General features: G+C 43.7%; 1 protein-coding gene across 1 annotated transcript in view; it reads left to right on the top strand.

Moving 5' to 3' along the window:
• The first annotated feature begins 2,255 nt into the window (after positions 1–2,255).
• Positions 2,256–24,011, top strand: part of slc30a10 (solute carrier family 30 member 10) — a 39,254-nt gene continuing 17,498 nt past the window's right edge. The window contains exons 1-3 of the mRNA XM_068044135.1: positions 2,256–2,697; positions 3,184–3,258; positions 12,488–12,727. Coding sequence (XP_067900236.1) covers positions 2,256–2,697; positions 3,184–3,258; positions 12,488–12,727 — 757 coding nt within the window. The remainder of the gene's footprint in view (positions 2,698–3,183; positions 3,259–12,487; positions 12,728–24,011) is intronic.

The raw sequence follows: 24,011 nt of genomic DNA, 5'->3' as shown, positions 1-24,011 counted from the left end.
GTGGACCTGTACACCTAGATCTCTCTGCCTGTCAATACTCCTAATTTTTCTGCCATTTACTGTATACCTCCTATATATATACATATACCTTTGACCATTTTCTTCCTATGGCCCTCTGGACTGAAATAAATATTGGAGAATTTTCTCCTGGTTAATTCTGACAAGAGATCTCCATGGATGAACTGAGATTTTCATTAATCACCTGTATTTTAAAAGCCTATTTCGCCTTAAGATTGTGGGCTGATTCTGCTTAATTATTTTAACCAAACTTCTTCCAGTTCTGATGAAAGGTGATTGACCTGGAACATTGGGCTGAATCTTGCCGTGAGCATCAGGAACATAATGTTGGGGACATTTCTGGGTCACGAACCCAGAACATGTAGTTAGCGGGACATCCAGTGTGATATTACAGCAGGTGGCCAATTCATGGGAGGCGAGCGGGAGACTGGGTTGGCAGCGCAATGAAACTATATTTAAAGGGAAATCAACAGTCTGTGCAGTGGCTTCACTCACAAAAGGAAGGAGAAGAAGTGTTGCTGAAGGAAAATCGGAAAACAGTGGAAGGCACATGTGGCAGGTCAACCCCTAGATTCAGTGATGCCTTGTTAGAGGTGCAGTTGCACGTGGTGAAGGAATGGAGGTAGGTGCTCTTTCCAGAGGATGGAAGGAGGAGATCAGCGAGCCTCACAAAGAAGGCCTGACTGGAGGTGGTGGAACAGGTTAGCAGCCTTGGCGTCGTATGCAGGACATGGATACAGAGCAGGAAACGCTTCAATGCCCTCATGAGTGCTGGCAAAGGGAGTGCTCTGCGAATATCATGTGGCAGCCATAAATTCCTCAGCTGAGTATAAGTCCCTGACACAGGGAGGCAGAAGTTGCCAGTCTGCATCGCCACAGAGGGATGTCTCGCTCTGCCCCTACAACAGCATTCACGGTCGCAGGGAGCTGTGCTCCCAATGACGCAGTGAAGTGCATTTATGACCCTCATGCACAACCTCTTTTCTTCTTTGTCTCATTGCAGGAGAAGATAATGCCAGGCAATGGAGTCGCACTTCAGCTGGTGGGCTTATTATAGTGATGGCCACATGAGTGGATCTACACCTGAGGGAATCCTGCCATGGAGGTGAGGTTGACAGCCCTCTGGGCCTGACTGGAACATCCTTCCTGCATCTACCCTGTCAAGTCCTGTTAGAATTTTATAGGTTACAATGAGTTCCCCCCTCACTCTTCTGAACTCCAGTGAATATATTCTTAGTAGATAGCACCTGTTTCCCTTTGGAGCCTCCACAGAATACTGGTCTTCACTCCCTCCTTGAGTTGCCTGCCTTTGTTGCAGGAGTGCTCATCAAATGCTTTGTCATTACTAGCAGGGATTCCACAGAGCAGCTCCTTTAGAGTTTAATCAATGGCTGCCCCCTGAGTCTTGCCATTTTGCTGTGTTGAGCCTACTGCCTTTCAGTTTCAGGTAACAATGACATCTTGCTCTGATCTTGCCTTGTCTCAGCTAATGAGCTCCTGACTGTAAGGGACCTGTGTACCGTTTGAGAAATTCCATTGTGTTGTCAAATATCTTTGTTAATTGCCTCAAGTACATGGGAAAATTCCCCCATTAACTCTGTTCCTCTCTCCACAGTTACTGCCTAATCTGCTGAGTGTTTCCAGGATTTTCTTATATTTTTAATCATTGTAAGTATTGTAATGTTAGTTTCTTACTTTTTCACTATCATTCAATCTATAAATAAAAGTTAGTTTTAGGCCTCTCATGCATTGGTCTGACAGCACAACTTTACTCTTCTTACTTTTCAAAACATTAGGTACAATGTGGTGGGAATCCCATATTAATCCTGGGCAGTTTATTCCATTCACAGCATCTCTAAGCGCACAGGCTTTAGTTGATAGAAGACTTGGTTTTCTTACAGAGCGTCTCTTTACTAAGAAGTTTAGGGAGAAAGTACAACTATAACTTGACAAATACAAAAACAAAATCACCAAAAAAATGTTTTGAAAGAGAGAGCAGCATTATTGCTTTCGGAATGCCATTTGCGATGGATTCCCCATACTCTGCACCATTTCAACCACCTAAGACGTATGTTGCTCCACTGGATCAGGGTAGGGTGGAGATGAAGTGCAAAATCCTAGATAACATACAAACACAATTAATGACTGAGTAACACTTGACTTGCCGTACAGGGGGATGTTTGTTTTGGCTGCACAAGACGCCTCATTTGCCTGTCGCTGCCACTTCCAGCACCAGCATGGGGAGACGCACAGGGCACAACTGTCACTTGATCTTTATGTTGGTGATAACCGGCGTCTTCTTCGTGGTGGAGCTGGTGTCGGGACACATAGGCAACTCCATAGCACTGGTGTCGGATTCCTTCAACATGCTGTCTGACCTGCTCTCCCTGGTCATCGGACTGACGGCGGCCAATGTGTCGAAAATTAAGAGGCACCGCAGGAACACCTACGGCTTCGTCAGGGCTGAAGTGGTCGGCGCGCTGGCCAACGCCGTCTTCCTCGCAGCCCTGACTTTCACCATCTTCGCCGAGGCGATCATCAGGTTGATCAAACCGCAGAGAATAGACGGCGTGGAGCTGGTGCTGATCGTGGGAGCTCTCGGACTGGCGGTGAACATCATCGGTCTGATCCTGTTCCAAGACTGTTGTTGCAAGAAAAAAATCGGAAGCAGTTCAACAGGTGACTGTGGATTCTTGTTCAACACAAAGAACAGATATTAACCTCGCCTTGTGGGAATCGCGCCGGTGATGTTTGACGTCAAATTTAACATTGTGTTTGTTATGACGGGGACAGTATTTGGAGCTCGGTGCTGTTTGCACTTAGCTCACAAATAAGCTCTCGGTACAAATCACAGAACAATATGTCTGCAAAATCAAATACTTTATGATGGGAAAGCTACCAATATCGACCAATGTATACATATTAAATACCATTGGGATTTCTAACATACTTTGTACATTAATATATTTTATCAGTGTTTGTAATTTTAGTCATCTTGCAATATATTTTGCATAATAATGATCGGACGTGTCTTTTATAGGAGCATGTTTTATTTTGTGTGAGTAATGTTCATATATCAGTGTCAGTGTGTCTTAAGAACTCCCGAGCGTTCAGCAAATTTCCTACGAGGATGTCTGATCATCGAACTTTGTGGGTTTTTTTTAGGTTGCACGGCAACCGGCACAGGAGAACAAAGAGGAAACAACGCGCCTATTACTGCATCAGCTTTAAATATTCGAGGTAAAACAATGGGAAAGAATGTCATAGTCCCCGAGAGGATGACTGGAGTTTGTGCAGTGAGTGCACTATCGTGCATCTTTATTCCAATATTTAGTTTGTTCACAGTTTACCTTAACTAAGTGAGAATGTAGCTTCAGATTTGTCTGCAACAGTTTGCCACTAGTTCTCCTGTAACAATGTTTAGTTGTTAAATAATGTGAGTTAAGAACAATTACATGATTTCCTACATTCTCCCAATCCCCTTTTAGAATATTTAATATTAAGACATGTAGGGCACAACACCGTGCATCTTTCAAAGTACAAAGCATTCGGTGTTATTCGGTTTGGGACAGGTGACTCAGGCTTATCAAAGTAAACAGCTTTTAAACAGTTTTCAAATGCGCGATATTAAAAATAAAAGCCTCCAATTTAGCACCATTTTACATAGCATTTAAAAAATTAATGAATCCCCTGTGGCATTGCTCACACTAATTGGGATGATACACTGTTTTGTAACAGTCGGAGCTTTAGAACAATATATTCTACTGGTAAAATGCAGTTTTAACTGGCCACAAAGTTTAATTGTTGTAAGTTCTGAAGGCACTTAGAGCTTAATTGTCTGACAGTTGACTCATTATGACCAACACAATGGGAACTTGCTAGTTACATTCTCAAGTAAACCACAAGAAATTTGTTTCTTACAGAGTTATACCATTACAGATTATACATTTGATAACGTACAAATTCCTGATGCTGTATTAGCAAATCATAACTTGAGTCCCAATTTGTATCTAATTTGACATTAATTTTGTGATTATTTATTATTTATGCGTGGCTACTTTTAATGAATTCATCCATACAATTATAGAACATATTCTAATATTCTATAATGTAACTGTGCAGTCAGATATGATAGTATTAAAGAATACATTTTTACCCAGTTTGCAATCAATGGCACTCCATAGTTAAGTTTGATACGTGTCTATTGCAATACTGGTTTTGCCTACAGTAATCCAAAAATGCAGCTCAACCACATTCTCAATAAACTAACAGCTTCACTGCTACTGTTAAAATGAAATCACTGCGTTTTTAAAAATACACTTCATACTTTATGCTCAATTTTGAGCTGCTCAGTGTAAGCAGTGACCGTGGCCGAGATTTTATCTGGGCGACAGGGTTCTCGACCACTGGCTGAAGCGCTGGCGAGAGCCTCATGTCGCCTTCTCTGGGGAAGGCCCACCAAACCAAGTGCTAATTAGGCACAAATGGACAGCAGCGAGCCTTCTTCAGGATCAAGAACCCTAGTGACAGAAGTCCCACCTTCTGAGAGCTGTTGGCCAATCAGAGGCCAGCTTTTTTTATTTCCAAAATATACTTTATTCATAAAAATCTGTAAAATATACATTACAAAACAGTTCCAAAAAGCACCAAGTCAAACAATACAAAGAGTGAAGAGGAGGTCAGTTTCCTTCAATACTGGAGTGAGTTGCCTCACAACCCTTCCATTTCATTTTTCATGCCATGTACATTTTACAGCAAACAAATATTTTCTGGATACAGTTCGAGGGGTTTTCCATGGATCCAGCCCTTCAGTTCACCTTGGTGGGGGGACTTTACACAGTGGCCTTTCCCCATTGAGCCTTTGCCGCAGCTGCCCCAAGCTTTAGTGCATCCTTCAGCACGTAGTCCTGGACCTTGGAATGTGCCAGTCTGCAACACTCGGTCGTAGACAACTCTTTGCGCTGGAAGACCAGCAAGTTTCGGGCAGACCAAAGAGTGTCTTTCACCGAATTGATAGTCCTCCAGCAGCAGTTGATGTTTATCTCGGTGTGCGTCCCTTGGAACAGCCCGTAGAGCACAGACTCCTGTGTTACAGAGCTGCTTGGGATGAGCCTCGACAAAAATCACTGCATCTTTTTCCACACCTGCTTTGCAAAGACACATTCCAGAAAGAGGTGGGCAACCGTCTCTTCCCCACCACAGCCACCTCGAGGGCATTGTGCGGAGGGTGTGAGACTCCGGGCGTGCAGGAATTGATCTGACAGGGAGGGCTCTTCTCACCACCAGCTAAGTTACATCTTGGTGCTTGTTTGAAAGTTCTGGTGATGAGGCATTCTGCCAAATGACTTTGGCAGTCTGCTCGGGGAACCATCCGACAGGATCCATCATTTCCTTTTCCCGTAGGGCCTTGAGTACATTCCGTGCAGACCACTGCCGGATGGATTGGTGGTCAAAAATGTTTTTCCGCAGAAACTTTTCCACGAAGGATAGGTGGTATGGCACGGTCCAACTGGATGGAGCGTTCCGCGGCAATGTGACCAGACCCTTCCTTCGCAACACTGGGGACAGATAGAACCTCAGCCTGTAGTGACACTTGGTGTTTGCGTACCGGGGATCTAAGCACAGCTTGATGCAGCTGCACACGAAGGTGATCATCAGGATGAGGGCGACATTGGGTACATTTTTCCCGTCCTTATCCAGAGGTTTGAACATCGTGTCCCTCCGGACCCGGTCCATTTTGGATCCCCATAGGAAGCGGAAAATGGCTCGGGTGACCACCACGGCGCAGGAGTGGGGTTTGGGCCAGACCTGTACCACGTACAGCAACAACATGAGCGCCTCGCATCTGGTGACCAGGTTCTTACCCACAATGGAGAGAGAACGCTGCTCCCACATGCTCAGCTTATGGTGTATCCTGGCTATTTGCTCATTCCAGGTTTTGGTGCACGCCCCGGCCCTTCCGAACCATATCCCCAGCACCTTCAGGTAGTCTGATCTGACGGTGAAGGGGACAAAGGATTGGTCAGCCCAGTTCCAAAAGAACACGACCTCGCTCTTGCCATGGTTAACTTTGGCTCCCGAGGCCTGTTCGAACTGGTCGCAGATACTCATCAGTCTGCGAACGGACAGTGGATCCGAGCAGAAGACGGCGACATCGTCCATGTATAGGGAGGTTTTCACCTGAGTGCCTCCGCTTCCTGGGACTGTCACCCCTCTTATGCTCGCATCCTTCCTAATAGACTCAGCAAAGGGTTCAATACAGCAAACAAACAAGACCGGGGAGAGAGGACAACCCTGTCTGACTCCAGATTGAATTGGGAAACTTTCTGATTCCCACCCATTGATTGAGACTGCACTACTGATGTTTGTGTAGAGCAGTTTGATCCAATTGCAGATTTCCTCCCCAAACCTCATTTTGGAAAGCATGTCCATCATGTAGGTGTGTGATATCCTGTCAAAAGCCTTCTCCTGGTCCAGGCTGATGAGGCAGATGTCCACCCTCCTGTCCCATACATAGGCGATCGTATCCCTGAGTAGCGCGAGACTATCAGAGATCTTCTTGCCGGGTACAGTACAGGTCTGATCAGGGTGAATCACCAACTCCAGAGCAGACTTGACTCGACTGGCTATGACTTTGGACAGAATCTTGTAGTCTACATTAAGCAGTGAGATGGGCTGCCAATTTCTGATTTCTGCCCTCTCCCCCTTCCGCTTGTAGATGAGGGTGATGATGCCTTTCCTCATGGATTCTGACATGCTGCTGGCCAGAAGCATACTCTCGTATACATCCAGCAGGTCTGGGCCGACCCAGTCCCACAGGGCCGAATACAACTCAATTGATAAGCCGTCACTTTTGGGAGTTTTACTCGTCTCGAAGGGCTTGACGGCCTTTGTCAGCTCGTCCAGAGTTAACGGCTTGTCCAGTCTCTCCCTCGTGCTGTTATCTAAGACCTCTGTGATAGATGGCAGGAAGGACTGGGAGGCTCTGCTGACTGTGGGCTTTGCATCATACAGCCCAGCATAAAAGGATTTGCTGATCCTTAGTATGTCAGACTGTGAAGACGTTACCGAGCCATCCTCTTCCTTCAGGCTTCTGATCACAGAGCTCTGTGTGTGTACCTCTTGGAAGAAGTAACGCGAGCACATCTCATTCTGCTCAAAGGAGCGGACTCTGGACCAGAAAATGATCTTGGAGGCCTCCGTGGCAAAGAGCGAGGCCTGCTGGCTCTTCACCTCATGGAGGTCCACCTTGACCTCGACCCCCATTGACTGCAGCCGGAGCAGATTTTGCATACTTTTCTGGAGTCGGGACATTTCCCTCTGTCTCTCTCTCACCCTCTGAACACAAATCAGAGGCAAGCAGCTCTTTAATTGAGCAGCACCACCACACAGGCAGTGGCTGCTGCCAGTACTGGACCCACTGGAGGTGAGGGACCCAGGCCACAGGTAAGTCAAGGTGGGAGGGGTTTCACAGGGTAGCGGTCGTGGGGGAGTGGGGATGTAGGGTGGTCGGCAGTAAGAGAAGGGGGTGGATTTCAGCAGGACCTCCCGTTCCTAATGCCGGCTCCCTCCATCAACCACTAAGTGCCTTTTAACGAGGGCACCACCCCCACCTGGAAAGGCAGCATGCAACCCGCATGGGTTTGCTTGGCGTGCTCCCCGTGCAGCGACAGGCCCACCTGCTGCTGGGCTAATACTGGTGGAGAAGGGATGAGGCCCTTAATTGGGCATTAATTGTCCACTTAAGGGCCTCAATTGGCGGCAGGGCAGGAAGGTGGCAGGGTAACCCCCCCCCCCCCCACCCCGCCACCATCCCGCCGATTATATACTATCCCCGCCTCCAACTTTGTGTGGATTTTTTTCTCTTTGCACTCACTGTAGGGAGTTAGAATCCTGGGCACCACTATATCAGGTGAGATCAGCTAGCTTAGCACAGACCAAGGATTGTACCCTGGATCTTTCTTGTTTGTATGGGTCAGCTAATCACTGGATTCTGAGCAATGGAAGTGCTTTTTTGCAAAGTGCTACAGAAAAGAATGTTTGTTTTTACCTTTGGAGAACAAGAGCTAGAAAAGCACTTGTCAGTTTCACCATGATCATGTGACATGCATTTATTGCATGACTAGTTTTAATACCTCGCACATTATTGTGCTAGGTGTTTGTAAAGAAGCAAGTAAAGATTTTTCAAACTCCTTTCAAAGATGTGATGATGATTTAAGATTAAAATAGCAAGATATCTTAACATTTTTGGCTTGGGAAAACAGAAAGGAAAAGTGAACCGGCAGACTGAACTGTTGTACTTTCCAGGGAGGTTGCCATCGTACTTCCTTGTAATCTGTCATTTTAAAAGTGAGCTGTGAAACAACTGTGGGGAGTTCTCTAATGGACTCCTTTGTGCACTATCAATTTAATTCCTTTGTCTTAGACTGATTGGAGGTGCTTCTGGTGTCTCCATGTGCCTTCTTCAGTGACACTAGTGAGATAAATAGGTCAAGTGAAAGCAGCTTGATAATAGTGTTAGAAAAAAGGAATCAGAGAAATTCTGTTGTAATAATGTGGTGAGTGAGGGCTGTTTCTCTCCCAGTCTGCTAAGGTGATAATAAGCAGTTTTTATTAGAGTATTATAGACTTAATGTTATACTGCTTTAAGCCACGTTAAGCTGACACTAATTACCAAGTTGATGTTTTGAAATAGTTTAATGAAACATTTATTATTCATAAAATGTAACTTGTACTATATTTTATTATAAATGGAGAAGTGAAAATTAAGAGGTTTAGATTGCATATTCTAATTTAATGTACATGAGATCCAAACCTACTTTTTTTCACCGTCTCCATTTTTGTCAGTATGCTGGATAGTTCAATTGATTGAGATTTTGAAAGGGCTAGAAAGTTCTAGATTGAAATCCCAGGATTGACTAACATGATCTTTTAAAATTAATATCACATCTACTGTACCATTTGGATGAAATACTTTCTCTGCCATCTTTGGACCTTCCTGAATGTCAGTAATAGCTATGATCTGATTTGATTTATTTTGATTTAGAGATACAGTACTGAAACAGGCCCTTCGGCCCACCGAGTCTGTGCTGACCATTAACCACCCATTTATACTAATCCTACACTAATCCCATATTCCCACCACATCCTTACCTGTCCCTATATTCCCCTACCACCTACCTATACTAAGGGCAATTTATAATGGCCAATTTACCTATCAACCTGAGAGTCTTTTGGCTGTGGGAGGAAACCGGAGCACCTGGAGGAAACCCACGCAGACACAGGGAGAACTTGCAAATTCCACACAGACAGTCTGGTGGGAATGAGAAAACAGTGTCTCCCCTTTTCCACCTACTTGGAATTTGTTTTATTTTTATTGCACATTTCATATTTATTAGAATAAGGATAAACATTGATGCAAGAATGGGACATTTCTGCCTTGCAAAAAATTTTTTTGTTGCTTGCCATTATAATACTCCAGAGACTTGAGCACATAATCTAGGGTAACACGTCACTACAATACTGACGGAGTGCTGCACTGTCGGAGGTGCTATATTTTGGATATTACGTTAAGCCAAGTCCTTGTTTGCCCCTCACAGGCGGACATAAATGGCTATGGCACTATATAAGAGCAGGAGAGTTTTTCTGTGTCTTGGCCAACATTTAGCCCTTAACATTACTAAAACAAATGATTTGATCATTGATCTCATTGCTGTTTGTGGGACCTTGCTGTGTGCAAATTAACTGCTGCTCTATGTTACAACAGTGACTACACTTCAAAAGTAATTGATTGGTTGTAAAGCACATTTGGATTTCCTAAGCTCGCGAAAGGCGCTAAATAAATGCAAGTTCTTTTTTAAAACTGCAACTCTAGAATAACACCCTCCATTGAACCACTGCAATACTTCCATTTCATGATTTGTCTTGTCATGTCTCATTGAGAGCACCAAGTCTTGTATCAGTGATGTTAACCATGAAAGAGACAGACATGCATGGAAGAGGGCATGGAAAATAGAGGAACACCAAAAATGATTCCATGTATAAAAGAGGATCAAGTGGATGTTGGATATGTTTGAGCTCTATTACCTGGAGAGCAGTTGTTTAAGATAAGACCTCAGTGAGGTATATAAAATATTTAGTGTCATAGAGATGTGGATCTATAATATTAGTTCAAGATAAGATGGGTAATTGCACCAGAGGGCATGAATTTAAATGAATGAAAGTTAACTTTTAAAACTTACATCTAAAAATCCTTACTCAAGGGGTGAATAGTCCACCAGATGAAATATTAGAGTCAAAGACTTTGAGTTGTATTTTAAGTTTGGGACAGGCTGGAGGGTGAGGAGGGAGTGGGGGTGGGGGGAGATGCCTGGAGGTGCATGGGAAACTTGGAAGTCATTGCAACACATCTATCAATGGCTTTTTAACTTAGTTACTGCATTACCATATGATTTCCAAATTTCCTGACCAATTGGATTCAGCAGGCATGATGATTCCCCACATAAAGGGACGCTCAGACATGCAATTTGAATGAGTTTGAAGCTGGAAGCCAAAGAGAAGGAAGTGGGAGAATAGAGTCCAAACCAGACCAGAAGGTCAAAGACTGGGCCTTGATTCAGTGGCACCTCCCTGGATATGCTGTTGGGAGTTGTGAGGACCTGGAGGGATATACTGTTCCCTAGCGACAGGCAGAAGAAGAAGCTGGCTGGGGACATCAAGAAGACGTAGTTGGAGGTACCACAAGAGGTCTGCAGCGGAAGCATGATGCCACACTCATGGATACCTGTAGGAAGCAGTTCAATGATGGCCATGTGGCCACGCAGCTTAGGGGGAACATTGATTCTGAGAGGTGTCATCAGCCACGTTTTAAATGGGTATCCCTTGTCCTCGAGAAAACATCTGGTTCCAGGTGTGAAGATGTTAGGGAGGGTGGACTGCCGCAGGACAGAAGTATCAAAGCAGCTGCCCGGAAATATTGCGCACACCTGTATAAAGATCTTTTTGCGGTTGTACACCAGCTGCACATTGATGGAGTGGAAAGCTTTGCGGTTGATGAACACTTATGGGTGATCTGTGGGTACTTTAATTGCCTCGTGAGTGCAGTTGATGATGCCCTGCACCTGTGGGAAGTCAACCAGTGCCACAAGTCCAAGCCCCCGTTCATTCTGACTGGCACCATCACAGGCGAAGCTGACACAATTGCCAGCCCTGGCAAAGAGGCCATCTCTTATGCATTTGAATGCTGCTGACTGCAAGATCCTGCAGATGTATCTGGAAGAGCCCTGGCAGGATCCAGAAGCAAAAAGGTTGAGGATGTTGTGACTTTGACAGCCGCTGGTAAAGCTTGGTCCTCGGGTCCAGTTAGCAGCAGGCCTTGTTCTAGAAGGCTGCAGATATCTGGCACCACTGGACACTCTGAGCCTCCTGAGACACTAGTGGTCCAACATGAAAAGGAAGCTTATCCTCTGCCTGTAGACCCTGTGGGCCAGATATGCCGCCTGCGATCTGCAGCTCCCTGCTGATTCCCTATCTCCTGTGGAGCTGCTGGCCTGTGAGCAGCAGACGTTGCTGGTGCAGTTCCTGCTGTTCATGATGCTCCTGATGGCACTGCTGGTTCTGTTGGTGGTCATCTTGGTCTTCATCTGAGTCCCAAAGTAACAGAGCTTAAGCAGAGCCCATACTGATATAATAGATCAGAGCTCCAAAGTGCAAATCAGACTTCCAAAGCTCCAAAGTGTAGATGACACCTCCCAAGTATGTAAAGTAAACTCCAAAGTGTGCAAAGTAACCTCTCAGCCCAAGTACTGTGAACAAACCCTTTCACACAAGCAGGTAGGAGAGCCACTGTGAGTGCTCAGTATTGATGTAATTCCCTGTCATCGCTTCAGCTCCCCTCAATTGCCACTATCTATTTGCCTTGCTTTCACTGGTGACTTCCAGGAAGCCCAGAAAACCATGGAGCCAAAGTTAAAGTCCAACACCTACATTTATATTGCTGTATTGAGCAATTAACGTAATGAAATTGACAACCTGTCTTTCCCGAGGGGTTTGCTCACACGCAGCCTAACATGCTGCAGTTAAATGCAGAAGCCAGTGGGTTGGAGCTGGCTTTTCTACGAGCTCACATTTTTGCTGAATTTCACTCCCCACCTGTACCCAAATCCATGTGCTCACCAATGTTAAAATTCCCGTCCCCCCCCACTTTTTTTATGTGTTCTAAATGAAATTGAATGGTAGACTGGGTGATATGGTGTACTAGAGTGACAAGCTTCAATGAGTCAAATAGTCTTTCCTTATCCTTGGCTTTTTCATATATGCATTGTTAGAGTGAAACTGTTCCAGACTACAAATACATTACTTATCAGGGGAGGGAGCCAGTTTAGATTAACAGTGATCGCTGTCTAGTGTTGTACACTGACTTTACTGTACTTTATAAGAGTTAAGTCTCTAATAAATACTTATTTTCTAGGTGTCCTTCTACATGTAATGGGAGATGCATTGGGATCTGTGGTGGTGGTAGTTGCTGCAACTATATTCTACGTATTTCCACTTGACAAAGATGAAACCTGTAACTGGGAATGTTATGTTGATCCAGGTCTGACAATCATCATGGTTATAATAGTTCTATCATCTGCTTTCCCACTCGTAAAAGAAACAGCAACTATTCTGCTCCAGATGGTACCCAAAGGGATCAAACTGGATGATTTGGGTAAGCTAATCTGTTTACTGTGTAAGATTAATGTGTGTCATGGATTGAAGCTCTTATTAAAATTGGAAATCCATATCCCAAACATAAGGAAAAAACTTTGTATGCCTAGGGTTTAATATTTCATGCCAAATTTAGCCTGCTTCAAGTTACCTGACATTAAACCAGCTCAAAAAAGGTTAACAAAATATTCTGCCAATATTCTGAGTAAAATGCAGCCTTAATTGAAAACTGATTCTTGTCTCACCAAAGATGAATAAATTAACATGAACATAAAGTTGTATGTCTAACACAACTTTATTTTCCTAATTATATGCATGCAAAACTAGCATGGTTATCAGAGTGATCACAATTAGTACAGTAAGTTTGTTTCAGATTTACAAGAATATAGTCTTAGCTGGATTTAAATGAATATAACATCTTTCAGTTCAGTTGTCACTTTAGAGGATTACATAATATCTAGTCTTTTGTGGTCTGCATAACAGCATAATCAATTCCAATTATATTGTCTCAATTTAAGTTTAAATTAGTAATGCAATAGTGCGAGAATTTCCTTAAAAACTTCTTGTAGGCATTTCAGGATGATACATTCTTTTCACAAATAATGACTTTTTTTCTGTAATTGACAAAATTCTGGGAGCATAGGGCTTTAAGGTGAATGATTTCTCAGAATGCAATTTTGTTTGGGTTCTGCTTAGTGCAGAGAAAAATGGTCATTCTCTCATTTTTCGTAGAAAGACAGAATTCCGCCCCCTTCTTTGCTCAAGAGTTGAATAACATTTTAATCCACCAGCATGCCTGAGAAAGGTTACAAAAGCATTGGCATGAAATGCCACAGGGAGGTTTATACATAATTCCTATTAGAATTAAAAACCTTGAAAATGTATCATTGAGCAGCAGCCTGTTTGAGTGAGAGTAAACAGGGAAATTCACCTTTGGTGAAACAACTGGATGTGTGAGTAGTGGTAAAATTATTTTCTTGTTCCTTCCAATTTTCTAGTGTCAATGTGAATTAGTCATTGAAATTTCAAAAGCTTGTGATATAAGGCCTACTCGGAGTAGGACATATAAACTTGGGTGGCACTTCAGTGTAGGACTGAAGGAGTGCTGCATTCTTGAATGTGCCATTTTTTTGAGGAGACATTAAATGGAGACCTCTACAACAACCACTTATATTTGTATAGCACCTTTAACATACCAAAATGTCCCAAGGAGCATTATAAAACAAAGTATGATACTGAGCTATGGAAGGAGATATTAGGTCAGATGATCAAAAGCTTGGTCAAAGAGGTAGATTTTAAAGGAAAGGCAACTGAAGGCGCTACCACCAATGGTGGAGCAATTAAAATTGGAGATGTTCAAGAGGCCAGAATTAGTTGTATGCAGATATCTTGGAGGGTTGTGGGGCTGGAGCAGATTACAGAGTTAGGGAGGGGTGAGGCCATGGAGGGATTTGAAAACAAGGATGAGAATTTTAAAATCAAGACATTGCTTGACTGGGAGCCAGTGTAGGCCAGCAAGCTCGGGGATGATAGGTGAACAGGACTTTGTGCGAGTTAAGACACAGGCATCAGAATTTTGGATGACCTCAAGTTTATGGAGGGTAGTATGTGGGAGAACAGCCAGTATAGTGAGTTGGAATAGTCAAGTCATAGAGAGATACAGCACTGAAACAGGCCCTTTGGCCCACTGAGTCTGTGCCCATTTATACTAATCCTACATTAATCCCATATTCCCTACCACATCCCCACAATTCTCCTACCATCTCCCTACACTAAGGGCAATTTTACAATGGCCAATTTACCTATCAACCTGCAAGTCTTTGGCTGTGGGAGGAAACTGGAGCACCCGGCACAAACCCACGTAGTCACAGGGAGAACTTGCAAACTCCGCACAGGCGGTACCCAGAACTGAACCTGGGTTGCTGGAGCTGTGAAGCTGCAGTGTTAACCACTGCGCCACCCAGTCTAGAGGTAACGAAGGCATGAATAAGGGTTTTGGCAGCAAATGAGCTGAGGCAGAGGTTAGGTTGGGTGATGTTGCCTTTTCTTTAAGACAGTCCTTAAAACCTACCTCTTTGACCAAGCTTTTGGTAATCTGACCTAATATCTCCTTATGTAGCTCAGTGTCGTACTTTGTTCTATAATGCTCCTGTGAAGCGTCTTGGGACGTTTTATTACATTAAACAAAAAAAGAATTTTACCACTACTCACACCTCCAATTATTACAGGTTTCATCGAAAGCCAGCTAATGGTGAATTTCCCTGTTTACTCTCACTCAAATAGACTGCTGCTCAATGGTACATTTTCAAGAGTTTTGAATTCTAATAGGAATTATGTATAAACCTCCTTGTGGCATTTCATGCCAATGCTTTTGTAACCTTTCTCAGGCATGTTGGTGGATTAAAATGTTATTCAACTCTTGAACAAAAGGGTGTAATTATGAAAAATGAGAGAATGACCATTTCGCTAATTCAATAAATGTATAAGCAAGAATACAACTGCTGAGGGAGTGGAAGGGAGAGGGAGAAAAAGGGAGTGTTTGTACTATTTTAATTCAACACCTTAGGGGAATCTGGGCCTAACAGTTGTGGTTGGTCAAGGAAGTAATATTGGTTAAGACACCTGAAGACCTTCCTGCTCTTTAAATAATGGCATGAAATCTTTTCTATCCACCTTAGTGCCATATTTTCCCCCGAGAATCGCTTCTGACCACATATGCACACCATCACTAAGAACACCTATTTTCACCTCTAACATCACCCAATTTATCCCAACTTAACATTTGCAGTTGTTCAGTTGTTTACACAGCTGAGTGTTGGCACCATTTTAATTCAACACCTAAGGAGAATCTGGCCTTAACAGTATTCCTAATCGATAGAGTTCGTCCCCTTGCATTAAGGTGCTACATAAATTTAAGACTTAATTATATATTTTTTCTCTTCTTTTTCCCTTCCCTATCATCTGAAGACTCGTGACTCATACTGGGGCACTGATTTAGTGACTTATCCTTCATCATTTTCATCTTTAAAATAATCCAAGACAGCAGGTTACAAATTCAACATGCTCGCAGTCCCTGGTGATGGTGGGAATGCTGCAGCTGACACACACATCATTATCCTACAATAAACAGCAGAATTATTCCACAAGGACTTATGAGTTCTTTTGTAGTCTGTGCTGTAATGACTTAAATTGACTCCTGCCTTCAGTACCAATTAACTTGTATTAATAAGGTAATTAGATCTAGGTGGGAATCTGAAGTTTTGTCAAAGGAGTCACAGATTGTGTCTGCAAAACAATAAAAGTGCATAAATTTTGTCAAATTATTTTTAAGAGTGAGCAAAATTCTTCAACAGGAAATTTCTTTTTCACTGAAATTGCTCATTATTGTTATTAATATACTCCCACATGTGTACTTTGTGTGACAATTAGTTGGTATTAAGTGCCTGTCTCTTTCATTCTATGTTAGTAAAATCCAGGAGGTTGGTATTTCTCTGTCCATGAAGCATGATGTCAAAATAAATATGTGTAATGTATGATGGAATGCTGGGAGATTGTCGGTGAGCTGAATAATCCTACTTCTCAAAATTAGATATGAGAAATGCTTGCAAAAAGTTGGTAAAAAGACAGTTGAACCTAAGGCCTTGTTAAGGCAATCAGTACTTTGTTAGCAACAGTGGAGGCACATGAAAAGTTGAGTATTTACAGAAGTTCAAACCTGTGAAGAATTGTAACAGAAGACAGTGAGTACCATTAGTTTTTGTCTAAGCATGGGTGTAGTAGCCAGTGTCTGGCGTATTAATTGATGGAGAGGGAAATACAGCAGCTCAAAGGGCATGGAGGCTCATGAGCTGCAGCAGGTATCCCAGCTCGTGGGTCTACTGAAAGAAAGAAAAGCTATGATATTTGGCTCCTCAGCACCTGTACTTTTGGCATTATGAGGGCCATTTGGACTCCAAAATGTTGTCTGCAGTGCACATGCACAATTCTGGTGTGAACTGTGCCGGATGCTATTATGCAAGGGTGTTACCTGTGTGCAGGGAATGTCCACCAGGAGTATGCAGAGCTGGCAGATCTAGATATCAGTTGGCGTGTAATACTGATTTGATGCCAAATTTGGAGCTCAACACTGCAGCTAGTGTTGTCTCTTAAACACACACAGCTGAACACAGGTTCAGCAGCAGGAAAGACCCTTGCAGTTTTAAACAGGGGTATACTAACACTCTGAGAGTATCTGTAGCTAGTTAATTAGGTAGCTAGCTTAAACTGGTTTCTGAGCTGTAGCAGAGCTGACATAGCATTGTTCTCAGCGTATAAATTCAGGGGACTCTCAGTGTTACTTGTCTTCACTGAGTGCTACTGGAGGGCACAGAGTGTTAAGAAGGGAGTTTGGTAATTGAGGGAGTTCACTAAGGAGGGGAACTATAAATTTAAAAAATAAATTTGTGTGCACAGAGTGTAAAGTGGGAGTTTGGTGCATGAGGGAGGGGTTTCTTTCCTTCTCTCTTTCTTTCTCTCTTTCTTTCTCTCTTTCTTTCTCTCTTTCTTTCTCTCTCTCTTTCTCTCTTTCTTTCTCTCTCTCTTTCTTTCTCTTTTTCTTCCTCTCTTCCTCTCTGCCTCCAGTAGTTGCCTGTCTCTTCGGTACAGGGGAAGACGTTGATGGGTGAGTAACTGGAAAGTTATTGTACTTCTCATTGTAATAAAAAGTTTTTAAAGTTACATTATGGCAGGTCAGCTCAGCCGACTGGAATGTATGTCCTGTGGCATGTGGGAAGTCATGGATGCACCACGTGTCCCAGACGAACACATCTGCAGAAGTGTCACCGGCTGCAGAAGCTTGAGGTCCGGGTTGTGGAACTTGAGACGCGGCTGGAGTCACTGTTATGCATAGCGAGGCAGAGGACTATGTGGATAGCACGTTTAGGGAGGTGGTCACACCACAGGCAGTGCAGGAGTCCCCTGAGTCTAGCTTGCTTGCTAATCGGTTTTCCATTTTGGATACTGGGGAGAGTGATGGTTCCTCGGGGGAGTACAGCCAGAACAATGTCTGTGGCACCATGGGTGGCTCAGCTGCACAGAGGGGGGAAGAAGAGTGGAAGAGCAATAGTGATAGGGGATTTCAATAGTCAGGATCAGACAGGCTACTGTGGTACTGTGCTACTGTGGTAGTAAACATGACTCTAGGATGGTGTGTTGCCTCCCTGGTGCCAGGGTCAAGGATGTCACGGAGTGGCTGCAGCCCTTCCTTCTGGGGGAGGGTAAACAGCCAGAGATCGTGGTCCACATTGGTACCAATGAGATAGGTAGGAAGAGGGATGAGGTCCTGAAAGCAGATTTAGGGAGTTAGGAAGGAAATTAAAAAGCAGAACCTCCAAAGCAGTAATCTTAGGATTACTGCCAGTGCCAGGTGTTAGTGAGCATAGGAATAAGAGGATTGATCAATTGAACACGTGGCTGGAGAATTGGTGTAGGAGGGAGGACATCAGATTTCTGAGGCATTGGGACCAGTTCTGGGGCAGGTGGGACCTGTACAAGATGGACGGGCTACACCTTAACAGGACCGGAACTAATATCCTTGCAGGGAGATTTGCTACTTCTGTCGGGGAGGGTTTAAACTAGCTTGTCAGGGGATGGGAGGTAGCTCAAATCAGAAGGAAGTAAAGCTGGTGACAGGAAATAGAAAAGCAAGCGACATTAGAGTCATAAAGTTATACAGCACAGAAACAGGCCCTTTGGCCCATTGTGCCCATGCTGGCCATCAAGCACCTATCTATTCTAATCCCATTTTCCAGCACTTGGCCCGTAGCCTTGTATGCTATGGCATTTCAAGTGTTCATTTAAATACTTCTTAAATGTTGTGAGGGTTCCTGCCTCTACCACCCCTTCAGGCAGTGTGTTCCAGATTCCAACCACCCTCTGGGTGAAAATTTCTTTCCTCAAATCCCCTCTAAGCCTCCTGCCCCTTACCTTAAACCTATGCCCCCTGGTTATTGACACCTCCGCTAAGGGGAAAATGTTTCTTCCTATCAATGCCCCTCATAATTTTGTATACCTCAATCAGGCCCCCCTTCAGCCTTCTCTGCTCGAAGGAAAAACAACCCTTGCCTATCCAGTCTCTCTTCATAGCTGAAATGCTCCAGCCCAGGCAACATCCTGATGAATCTCCTCTGCACCCTCTCCGGTGCAATCACATCCTTCCTATAGTGTGGCAACCAGAACTGTACACAGTACTCCAGCTGTGGCCATCTAGTGTTTTATACAGCTCCATCATAACCTCCCTACTCTTATATTCTATGCCCCGGCTAATAAAGGCAAGTATCCCATATGCCTTCCTAACCACCTTATCTACCTGGGCTGCTGCCTTCACTGATCTATGGACAAGTACACCAAGGTCCCTCTGACCCTCTGTACTTCCTAGGGTCCTACCATCCATTGTATATTCCCTTGCCTTGTTAGTCCTCCCAAAATGCATCACCTCACACTTCTCAGGGTTAAATTCCATTTGCCACTGCTCCGCCCATCTTACCAGCCCATCTATATCGTCCTGTATTCTAAGGCTTTCCTCCTCACTATTTACGACACCACCAATTTTCATGTCATCTGCGAACTTACTGATCATACCTCCTATATTCATGTTTAAATTATTAATGTACACTACAAACAACAAGGTTTCCAGCACTAATCCCTGGGGTACACCACATTAGAAGGCAGGCAAAACAAAGGCGAGCATTAACTAGGCTTAGAACGCAGAATAATGTCAAGAAAACAAGGTTAAGGACACTCTACCTGAATGCACGCATCATTCGCAACAAGGTAAATGATTTAAAGGCCCAAATAGAGGTAAATAGGTATGATCTAATTGCCATAACGGAAACGTGGTTACAGGATGACCAAGACTGAGAACTGAATATTCAAGGATATTCGACATTTAGGAAGGCCAGGGAAAAGGCGGTGGTGTTGCTCTGATAATAAGGAATGGGATCAGTACATTAGTAAGGGAGGAGCTCAGATCAGAAGAACAAAATGTGGAATCTGTTTGGGTGGAGCTAAGAAATAGGAAGTGGCAACAAACATTGGTAGGAGTTGTTTATAGGCCACCAAACAGCAGTGGTAGTATGGGGCATGGTATTAATCTGGAGATTAGAGAAGCATGTGGCATGGGTAATACAGTAATCATGGGTGACTTAAATCTGCATATAGACTGGGTAAACCTAATGAGCACTAATGCTGTGGAGGACGAGTTTCTGGAGTGTGTTAGGGATGCTTTTCTGGAGCAGTATGTTGAGGAACCAACTAGAGAATAGGCTATTTTAGAGCTAGCTTTATGTAATGAGAAAGGGATAATTAATAATCTTGTTGGAAAAGAACCTTTAGGGATGAGTAACCATAATATGGAAGAATTTTACATTATGTTTGAAAGTGAGGTAGTTTAATCTGAAGCCAGGATGTTAAATTTGAACAAAGGAAATTATGAAGGTATGAGGGGCAAATTGGCTGAGGTAGATTGGGAAAATACATTAAAAGGTATGGTAGTACATAGGCAATGGATAGTCTCAAAGAAACATTACATAGTTTACAGCAACTATACATTCCTTCAAGGCACAAAAACCCTGAAAGTGAAGGCAGTCAACTGTGGATAACAAAGGAAGTTAAGGATTGTATAAGATTAAAAGAAAAGGCCTATAAAGTTGCCAGAATTAGTAGTAAAGGATTTTAGAATAGAGCAAAGGAGGACAATGAAACTGATAAAGAAAGGGAGAATAGAATATGAATGTAAGGTAGAAAAAAATATAAAAACAGACTGTAAAAGCTTCCACTGGTACATAAAATGGAAACGTTTGGCTAAGACAAATGTGGGTCCATTACAGGCAGAGTCAGGAGAATTTATAATGGGAAATAGAGAAATGACAGAGAAGCTAAATGATTACTTTGTGTCTGTCTTCACTGAGGAAGATACAAGAAATCTTTCAGAATTAGAGATCCAAGGGATTGGGGGAATGAGGAATTGAAGGAAATTAGTATTAGTTAAAAGGTTGTATTGGAGAAATTAATGGGGCTGAAGGTTGATAAGTCCCCAGGACCTGATATTCTGCATCCCAGAATGTTGAAAGAGGTAGCTATGGAGATAGTGGATGCATTGGTGATCATCTTCCAAAATTCTATAGATTCTGGAGTGGTTCCTGCAGTTTGGAAGGCCGCAAATGTCACCCCACTATTTATGAAGGGAGGGAGAGAGAAAACAGGGAATTACAGACCTGTTAGCCTTACATCAGTCATTGGGAAAATGCTGGAATCTATTCTGAAGGATGTGATAAATGGATTTGGATAATAATGATCTGATGAGCCCAGTCAACATGGATTTATGAATGGGATATCATGTTTGATGAACCTGTTGGAGTTTTTTGAGGATGTTACTAACAGAATTGATAAAGGGGAGTCGATGGACGTGGTACACTTGGATTTTCAGAAGGCTTTTGATAAAGTCCCCCACAGGAGGTTGGTTAGCAAAATTAAAGCACGTAGGATAGGAGGTAATATACTGGCATGGATTAAGGATTGGTTAACAAGCAGAAAGCAGAGAGTAGGAATAAATGGGTCATTCTCGCATTCACAGGCTGTGACTAGTGGGGTACCGCAGAGATCAGTGTTTGGGCCCCAGCTATTCACAATATATATCAATGATTTGGATGTGTGGACCAAATGTAATATTTCCAAGTTCACAGATGGCACAAAACTAGGTGGGAATGTGTGTCGTGTGGAAGATGCAAAGTGCCTTCAAGAGAACTTGGACAGACTTAGTGAGTGGTCAAGAACATGGCAGATGAAATATAATGTGGAAAAATGTGAGGTGGGAGGAAAAGATGTGCAGAGTATTTCTTAAATGGTAAGAGATTAGAAAGTGTAGATGTACAAAGGAACCTGGGTGTCCCTGTCAATAAGTCACTGAAAGCCAACATGCAGGTGCAGCAAGCAATTAGGAAGGCTAATGGTATGTTAGCCTTTATCGGAAAAGGATTTGAGTACAGGAGTAGTGAAGTCTTGCTTCAATTGTATAGAAACTTGGTTAGACTGCACTTGGAGTACGGTGTGCAGTTTTGGTCCCCATACCTTAGGAAGGATATTATTGCTATAAAGGGAATGTAACGAAGGTTCACCAGACTTGCTTCCGGATTGGCGGGACTATCCTATGAAGAGAGATTGGGGAAAGTGGGCCCGTTTTCTCTAGAGTTTTGAAGAATGAGAGGTGATCTCATTGAAACCTACAAAATACTTAAATGGATCGACAAGGTAAATGCAGCTAACATGTTTCCCTTGGTTGGGGAGTTTCGAACCAGGGAACACAATTTCAAAATAAGGGGGAAGCCACTTAGGACAGAGATGAGGAGAAATTTCTTTATTCAGAGGGCTGTGAATCTTTGGAATTCTCTACCCCAGAGGGCTATGGAAGCTCTGTCTTAGAGTAAGTTTAAAGCAGAGATTGACAGATTTCTAAATACCAATGACATAAGGGGATATGAGGATAGTGTGGGAAAAAGGCATTGAAGTGGATGATCAGCCATGATCATACTGAATGGTGGGTCAGGCTTAATGGGCTGAATGACCTTCTCCTGCTCCTACATTCCTATGTTCTTAACACTGGTACTCCCAGCCATGATGGCAGCAGTCCGAGCTTGTGTGTCAGCAAGCTGAGTTTTCATGACTTTGATCTGAGCTTCCATTGCAGCATCCAGATGTTGGGTGGCTTCTACTTGTGCTGCAATTGAAGCTGAGACATCGACCATCAGACACTGCATCATGGTTGCATTCTTGCTAATGGAGTTGGCCACCACTTCCATACTGGAATGGATAGGCTTCAAGCTTTTCACAAAACTCTGTGTTATTTCGGTGCCGTTCTCCTCCATGCTCCTTGATATTGTATGCAGACTTTCTGGCAGGCTTCTCAATGCACCAAGCATTTCATTGTGCATATCCATCAGCTTTCTTCTGTAGCACACCCCATGAAAATGCTCATCTGAATCCATTGCAATAGAACATGTGTGCGACCTCACTTTCCAGCGAGCTGGCACACACGCCACCCTTGCCCCCTGCCCTGGTTGCATGCCACACATGCATGGTGTCTCATTACATAGAGATCCTGCTCTTATGCTATTCTCTAAAGTACATGCAGTGTCAATAACTGTGCTAGTGGCTGTGAGTGTGAAACTGAGCAACTGGCTGGGACTTTACCGGCAGCAACAAAGTCCCAATGTTGCGATGAAAGCAGGTGGCATGGATGGGGGAGGAAGTCAGAGAGCAGGGCCGTCCAAATGATGCCAATGCAGGCATGGGAGCCGGCCAGTTAGGAGGTGGGAGGAAGTACTGGGTCAGTCTAGGCTGGCGCCATCTTTTAAAGACAGCGAGCAGTAGCTTTAAAGACAGCAGCCTCAGAGCAAACTGAGAGGGAGCCCTGGCAACTGGAGAGTTTGGGAGATGGCAGAAGGCAGAGCAAGGGTGGTGACTAGATTCTCTGATGCCTCCAGGAGATGCTGCTCCATGCTGCACGGGCTCAAAGGGAAGTCCTTTCCCCTTGAGACAAGGGAGACAAAAGGGCATGGATGGAGATAATGGAGAAGGTGAGCAGCCGTGGAGTGGCTCCATGCACATAGCTGTAGTGTAGAAAGAGGATCAAAGACCTGATGTGTCCTGGGAAGGTGAGTGCAGCATAATAATAATAGGCTCACAGCCTTAAATGCAACTAAAGATGAGTATGAATTTGGAGAACGTGGTACCCACTCAGTCAGCGGTAATGCCCAGGCAAGCAGCATTGGCTGCTGTATGCATGTTAACCTCCCTATTGAGGATACTGGTCAGTCAGAGTCAGCCCCTGCACTGTCAGTATTGAATCACTGCATGCAGCAGGCATTCCTGTGGTGCACTGATGGACAGTTAGGCTACCACCAACATAGGTGTTGTGCGTGTTTATGATGGATGAGTAACAATGTAAATTTATAGCTTGCTGGAGAAGAAAGCTCACAATGCATAAGAAAGAGCAAGAACTGGAGGCTCCCATATATGGTGATCCTTACACTAGTGGAAGAAGAGGCATTGGAACTGGGAGACACGGAGGCAGGGCAGGCTATCACTGATGGTGAGATGGGTGTGGAGTTCTGAGAGAGTGAGTGGCCTAATGGATGGGCACAAGAGACCCTCTAGCAAACACATAGCATAGTTCCCATGTGTCCACCACTGATCACACAGAGCTCCAGATGATGTGTAGTCAGAAGATCATGTTGGAATACACATTGCCC

This window comes from Heterodontus francisci, chromosome 13 (genome assembly GCF_036365525.1).
Source record: "Heterodontus francisci isolate sHetFra1 chromosome 13, sHetFra1.hap1, whole genome shotgun sequence".
Classification (NCBI taxonomy): Eukaryota; Metazoa; Chordata; class Chondrichthyes; order Heterodontiformes; family Heterodontidae; genus Heterodontus; species Heterodontus francisci.
The sequence above is the reverse complement of the archived record's forward strand: the minus strand, read 5'-3'. Positions and strand labels throughout refer to the sequence as shown.